At 38.1% G+C, this 7,500-nt stretch overlaps 1 protein-coding gene across 1 annotated transcript in view; it reads left to right on the top strand.

The window, feature by feature from the left end:
- The first annotated feature begins 3,380 nt into the window (after nucleotides 1-3,380).
- Nucleotides 3,381-7,500, top strand: part of LOC137971564 (ATP-binding cassette subfamily C member 4-like) — a 9,396-nt gene continuing 5,276 nt past the window's right edge. Inside the window, exons 1-3 of the mRNA XM_068818371.1 lie at nucleotides 3,381-3,929; nucleotides 4,852-5,231; nucleotides 6,102-7,342. Coding sequence (XP_068674472.1) covers nucleotides 3,381-3,929; nucleotides 4,852-5,231; nucleotides 6,102-7,342 — 2,170 coding nt within the window. The remainder of the gene's footprint in view (nucleotides 3,930-4,851; nucleotides 5,232-6,101; nucleotides 7,343-7,500) is intronic.

Below are 7,500 nucleotides of genomic sequence, written 5' to 3'. Positions count from 1 at the left end.
CTTTCCAAGAAATGGAAGAGAAAGTAGGAAAAACAAGTTGGTTGAACCGAGATTAAATTCTAAGCCATTAAATCGCGACTAGTGCATGTGCTTACCTTGCATATGCTTACTTGACCTTCCAACATTGCTTCAGCAACCAAATCACCACTTGCCGCCATATTCTTTCCTCGTATCTCCAACAATACGCATGCGTCTTGTTGTAAGATGGTCAGGCGATAGCTTTTCACGCGTCCCACTTGGAGGACTGAAATGATCACTCGTGCCAAAAATTACTCAACACGTACATGTTGAATAGTCGGCACCGATGGCACGCGTCACTGACTAAAAGCACTGAAAACGCCACCGTACTCTGGGGGAGCAGTCACGAATGAAACCTTGCTAAGCTGATAGCTCTAGTGTGCAGCAGGCATAACCCGCACTTCAAATACACGTTTCTTTCGTTACCACTACTGAGTACTAATAATATATTATTAATTTCGCACGTTAATCACGTACCACGTGCGGTACGATGACGTGATAGGTACGCGAACTCGACGAAACCATCTCAAAATATATATTTTTGCACTACCATAAATCTTTCGCTTTCGATTTTTCAACCTCGTTCACGTCGTGCATTGTTTGCGAAGGACCCAAAAAATAAATTGGTACGAATGGCTGCAGAGTAAAAATAGATAATGTATATGAAAGCTTCACGCGTTGTCGTCAAAACTTCAAAATTAATTTGGTGATTTCACGTCGTTGCTTCATTTCATTTCATTTTATTTCATTTTATTATAGCAACATTTATTGCGTTTTTCATAATTCTGCGGAATCTTATCTTTAAGCGCCGTGAAGCGCCAAACAGCGTTTTGCCTCCATCAATCAAATTTTCGAACATCTCCAGGAAGATCGACTCCGCCTCCGGAAAGTAAATTGAAGTTTTTGTTTAGTTCACAGCTCGAATACCATTATGATATGTTTTTAGAAATTCTTCAGTAAAAAGATTCGTACAGATTCCATCGCTTTCTATAGAAGTCGAGTTTGAAAATACGAATGTACAGTTGGAACCAAACATGCTGATTGGTGGGTTGGTCACGCTTCAATTGATTTCGTCATCTATGGTTGACGTCGGAAGTTTGATTGATGGAAGACAAAACGCAGTTTGGACGTTGACGTTCCGCAGAATTATGAAAACCGCAGTAACAAAAGAATATACTAATACAAACTCCACCCAAAAATAGCGTAACTAATTGGGTCGGGTGGGAACAAAACAGATGACACATTTACAGCCTGCTTCAAATTACGTTGTTAAGCTACAAATTACAGATATAATGAAATGAAATAGAAAAGGGACAGCTATTCTTAGAGTTATTTTCATAGAGTTATGTCTTAGAGTTAGGGTTAAGTTTCAAAAATCCTGAATTCAAGATTTTGGAAGCCAACATTCATAAAAGCTAAACTTTTGTTTAGGCCTAATTAGGCCCAAGGTTAGCTTTTATGCATGTTTAGGATACTTTTTGTATTTCTGTATTTCTAAATTCAGTATTTTGGAAACTTAACTCTAACTCTACGACATAACTCTATGAAATAACTCTACTGCTAGTCAAGCTAAAATAGAGAAATAGGTAAATCAAAAATCAAGATTCTTGTAATTACAAGTACATACGTAATAACCAGAAGAAAATTTAAATTAAACTTGTAAAAACTTCTAGGCGTAGCCGAGAGTTTTTAGAACAAAAAGCGTGTCCCTCAGGAGTCCGAATAAAGGTTCAAATTTTGAGGAGAATATATCAGCATACAAGAAAAACAAGTGGACTTTATAAGCAGCATGGTGATTTAAAAGCATGTTTGTTCTTCCTTCAGTGCTTATTCTTTGTTGTCAATGGTTGAAGAAGGTTGGTTAAAAATGCTGCGTAAGGGAACGTTTAGAGAATTGATGACTGTCGATGAAGAAAAAGCAATATTGGAAAAATTCGTTCCAAAATCAATTCCATATGTCACAAAATGGTCTTTTAATATTTTCGCACAGTGGCGAAATGCAAGGCTGAATCAAGGCTGAATCGAGGCTGAACAAACAAGCAGCGAACGAAAAATCAGGGTTCGACGTGGAACGGGACAAAATCCGAAGTCTAGATACGAACGTTGTTAACATGACGGCAGAGTCGTTGAAGATTTTGGTTGACAAAATTTGTTGAAGAAGTCTAGAAGGAGTAAAAGTAACCGCCCAGAAGTTTGTAATGGCTGAAATTTCGATGAAAATGATTACCACTACGTCATAAAGATCACAAGTGATCTTTATCTTTAGATCACGAGTGACCTTTTTTGATGACAACTCAAAGGTCAATTTTTTGTCGGAAAAAAGATTTAGCATCGCGCCTACGTAATCAGCCTCATGTTTGACATTTGCCGAATCTCTCTGATGTCACGCGCACAGTTTGGCGTAAATATAACTGTCTTCTTAGAGGGGCTAGGTCACGCTATTTTAGGTAATTTTGATTAATTTTGTTAATTATGAGCTCTAAACGTCAAATTGGCAGAGCAAGAGTCTTTCATAGCAAAATCACGGCCACATAACAACTGAGAATGATTTTCCAGCTTTGTAAATGACATTTTGATATAGATTGATATAAATCTGAAAAAAAGGTGGGCGGACGTTTTTCAAATTTACCCAAATTGAATCCATTTCAATCCTCTCCAGTTTTGTCCATCCATGTCCCTTCTTGGCTTCCCTGTGTTTTGTTAGACTTCTTCTATAGTTTTGAACAGTTATTTTGATATTTTAGTTAATTCTATGACCATTCGATCAGTGCTGAAATTGCCTAAAATTGCGTGACCTAGCCCCTTAAAGAGAGACGTCGTGGAATGGCTTGGGGCAATTCCACGGCGCCTTGTATTTGACACAGTACTTTCGGCACCATGGTAACAAGAAGGAATATGATTTTTCGCAACGGTCCCATTAAATTAAGTAAACAACCCATTTGCAATGGGTTGATAATATCTAAAAAGAATAGATTTTTATATTTGAATAGCAGACGCGACGCAGTTAATTACGTGCTGACAATACTTCTATACCCGATCAGTCCCTAATTGGTGCAACTACTGAGCATTCACCTTGTATATTTTCAAGCATATTTTTAATAATCTAGGCTATTTTTCTTTCATTCGTCGGTAGCAGAGGAAAAATAAAATTTTCTCTTATTTTCTTCCGGGTGCGCTTTATCAAACAGAATTTGAACCTGAACAAACTGCGCAAAGCACTTATGTAGTCAGAGAGTCTTAATTAAACGCTGTTATGTTTGTTTGATTCGTTTCCTTGCATGCACAGCCCCATAAATATAATTATTTACGTTACTTTAATTAACTTTAGGTTCTTACGAGCTAAATTAAAGAAAATTTGCCAAATGGGTGTGCATTATGATCTTCTGGATGCAGAGTCGACCAACAAGGAGAATCCCAGAAAAAATGCCAATATTTTTTCTATTCTTTTCTTTTGGTGGCTGAAAAAACTTCTTTCAATCGGGAACAGGCGCTCACTCGAAAATGAAGATTTGTTCCCCTTACTTGATGACGACAAAACCAAAACGTCCGCTGAAAAACTGCAGATGACCTGGGCTGAAGAAAGTACAGAGCATATAAAGGGGCGAAGAGGAAATGGATATCAATTGTTTAGAGCTCTTCTTCGAATGTTATCTTGGAAGGACCACCTCTACCTTTTGGGACTGCTCATTCTACGGGCTACGTTTAGAGTCCTTCGGCCAGTGTGTTTGGCTTTGTTGTTTCTTGAGCTAATGAAAGGGTCAGATGAAGAAGTTTCTTGGGCGTATTTCTACGGTGCAGGGATTTGTCTGAGTCAATTTGGCGAATCTTTGTGTTACAACCAGCTTCTGTACCACGCTGCATTAATAAGTTTAAGGTGGAAATCAGGGACAATTGCTCTTGTTTACCAAAGGGTAAGAAATTATTGTATTGAACTGCAAAGAAATCAAATAATAATTTCTCGATTTTCCCCGGTGAAGGTACGCTTTTCAAGTTACATTAATGAACTCACTTTTGGCTTTATACTATCCATTTAAAAAACCACTGGTAATCCTTGCAATCGGATTGGCTCTCAGCAGTGCGATTTATCCATGAATTGTACTAGTTTTTGCTCTAAATCATCCCTTTTCCCCGGCCAATGAGAAAGGAACACTAAAACACATCAACCAATCAGATTTCAAGACTTGTTTAATTAATGTAACCAAAGAAATTTGCAAGAAAATGAAAGACAAACAAAGCGATTGCATGTGTGGCGAATTTTGCAACTTTTGTTCCGAAAACTTGTGGTTTTTTTTTTAATAGAGAAATTTAATTACTCACAGTTTCTGAATGATAATAATGAGCTCTTTCAGGCTGAAGACCTACATTTAGGGGAGTTTCCTAATTTCAGTGTCCATTTTGTGTCCGCTTTTAACATAAACCAGCAACTGCATGGATCAATAAAATATTGGTACTGACTAAAATCTTGTATTTGAGCGATTAAAACTGGACGTCAAAAGTGGTAATTGAACTTCGTCCCGTGCGATTTTGAAAACACACGTATGATCTCAGACCAAATTGCACTCCACTCAGTTCGATTACTATTATTAATCACAGCTATGAAATCCAGAAAACGTGCAGAAACACTCTGAAAAATTGTTACTGTTGGAATAACTAATGGTGCTCACTGCTTCTGTTTTCTATTGCTTAGGGTTAAAACTGAATGGCATTTCTTGTGTCAATTTACAAAGTCAATATTTATTGCCAATTCAGGGTGAAAACAAACGTGAGAGTCTAGCAACAACAGCTACTTATCCAAAAAATTGAATACTGAACTCGTTTGTGGAATTATTGCAGGTTCTCACTTTCCGTCAAGCAGATTTTACCAACATAACACGAGGCCAAGTGATTAACCTTATTGCTAGTGACCTTCAGCGCTTCGAACCTGTAGGAGAGAAATTGGTTCTTCTCCTTGGAGCCTTGTTGAATTGTTGCAGTCTTTCTTTTCTAATGTTTCACTTGTTTGGATGGAAAGCTATGTCGGGCACAGTTTTTCTCCTCGTTCTTCCTTTTTACTACGGCATTGCTGGAAGATGGTTTGTAAGTTTGCGATCTAAAATTTCTAACGTGGCGGATGAACGTGTCAATTTGATGAACTCAATCATCTCTGGGATTCGTACAGTCAAGATGTATGCTTGGGAGGGGTCTTTCATGGAACGAGTCCTAAAGACAAGATCGTAAGTAGTCATCGGCAGTAGACAATCAATTTTGCTTGATAAAGTTTTCCCGCCGTATTAGTAACGAGATACTTACAATGTATATCCTCTCATACGAAATTTCAGTAGTAGCAAGCGAAAGGGGTTGTTTCTTGGGATTATTTGGAATGTTTAGAAAACTGTTCGTAATGTAGCAGCTGTTTCAAACAAGGAAAACGGATAAGGTGATACCCGCAAAGTGTAATGTTTAAAGGCCATGCTCGTCCACGAAAACAAACTACAACGTTCATACAGATGCTGTGGCAACTGTCAACACACTTTGAAAGATAATTGTATGATGAATTGCATTTGTCATTGTGAAACCTATTTTAAGTCTTGATACGTTACATATTTTGATCCCATTTCGAGTAAATCGAAATAACTCTGTATTATCGATTTATTACGTTTAGTGTTAACTTTCATTCCTATCGAGTGGCGGGTAATTTTCAAAAGGCTTCTACTTCCGGAAGGTACTAGGCGGGGGATAGTACTTCCGAAAATACGGATTTTAGCATTCAGGTTTCGTACGTGTACTTTATATCATTCTCGGGTTGCTCCGTTTACAGCAATCATTGCTGTAAATTGAAAATAAAGGGAGCAAGGTGATAATGGCAATTTTCACGTCGGAGAGAAGATTTGCGATCTGACGTTCCAAGCGATAGACCTTCTCAAGACCTTCTTCAGATCAAATTGATTAATTGTGAATTGTTGGCGCTTCATATAGGAGACGTCGGAGCTTTGCAATTTTTGTTACGTTACCATAAGGACATTAAATTAATACAGCTTCTTTGGAAAGTAATTCCTTCAATCTCGGGATGACCGTAACTAAGAAAAGATGTTTTTTTCTTTCAGAAATGAAATGAAGTTGATCAGATGGGAAGCAGCTATACTTGAAACCTTTAATACTCTATATTTCTCCTGCAATGTTATCGCAGCTTTCATAACGTTCATGACAATGGTATTAAATGGAGTAGAGCTTAACTCTTTTAATACCTTCATGATTCTATCACTCCTGGATTCAATTAAAACAGATGTCAGTTGGACCATTGCACAAGGAGCGAAAGAGTTAGCTGACTTTGTTAAAGCTTTGTGTCGCATCGAAGACTTACTTGAGTATAACTATAGCAGCACACAAAAATTTCTCCAAGGTGCCTTTGCTGATTTTAACAAAGGAAAGTTCTTTAAGGAAAACAAAACAAACACCATCTCACTTCAAAATGTGGTATGTAGTTGGAATGGCAGATGGCAAAGACTTTCATTGAAATCGGCGTCTTTAACAGCTGACAAAGGTGATCTTGTTTTTATCATTGGTCCAGTTGGTTGCGGAAAGTCATCCATATTTTATGCCATTCTAAACGAAATGTCAGTACTCCGCGGTGACATAACATATCACGGTAAAACTGCATGGGTTAGTCAGCAGTCCTGGGTATTTTCTGGGACTGTAAGAGAAAACATATTGTTTGGCGAAACGTTTGACGCAAAGAAGTATGGCAAAACGTTAAGTGCTTGTGACCTTCACAAAGACTTAAAAAGACTCCCATTTGGGGATATGACGCGTGTGGGAGAACGTGGAATAGGTTTGAGTGGTGGGCAGAGAGCTCGTGTAGAATTGGCACGTGCAGTCTACTTCAATGCTGATATCTACTTGCTGGATGATCCATTGAGTGCAGTTGACACAAAGGTCGGACAACATATTTTTCAGAACTGCATCAGCACCTTATTGCATGACAAAACTCGGTTGATGATCACCCACAATTTTTATGTCCTTAAGGATGCCAAGAATATTGTTGTTATGAAAAACGGAGAAAGGTCATTGAAAGGAAGCTTTGCTACATTGCTTCAATCTGGATGCGATCTTGATGCAGTACATCGGTGTCCTGAAACAAGACAAGTCGCCCCGGAAAAAAAGGAAAGAGCTACCATTCAAGACATGAACAAACACGAAACGGAACGGTGCGAAGATACTATTAGTCTCGAAAATTCCGAAGAAGATCGTTTGGATGGCTCTATTTCGTGGACCATTTACTGGAATTACATGCGAGCTGGAATGTCTTCTCCTGGAGTCATGATCATGCTTTTTGTTGTCGTGCAAGGTATTTTTGATTAGGCTAGTGTCTAATTTACTTTGTTTCATCATTATCTTGATTACTATTTTGTGAGTAGTGTATTTTTTTCGATTACTTTCGCCAGGCCTCATCGTAATTTAGAGAATTGTTCTAGTTGTTTTCCCCATCCCCCTCTCTGCTTTTGG

Source organism: Montipora foliosa, chromosome 9 (genome assembly GCF_036669935.1).
Source record: "Montipora foliosa isolate CH-2021 chromosome 9, ASM3666993v2, whole genome shotgun sequence".
NCBI lineage: Eukaryota > Metazoa > Cnidaria > Anthozoa > Scleractinia > Acroporidae > Montipora > Montipora foliosa.
This window is presented reverse-complemented; position numbering and strand designations above follow the sequence as displayed.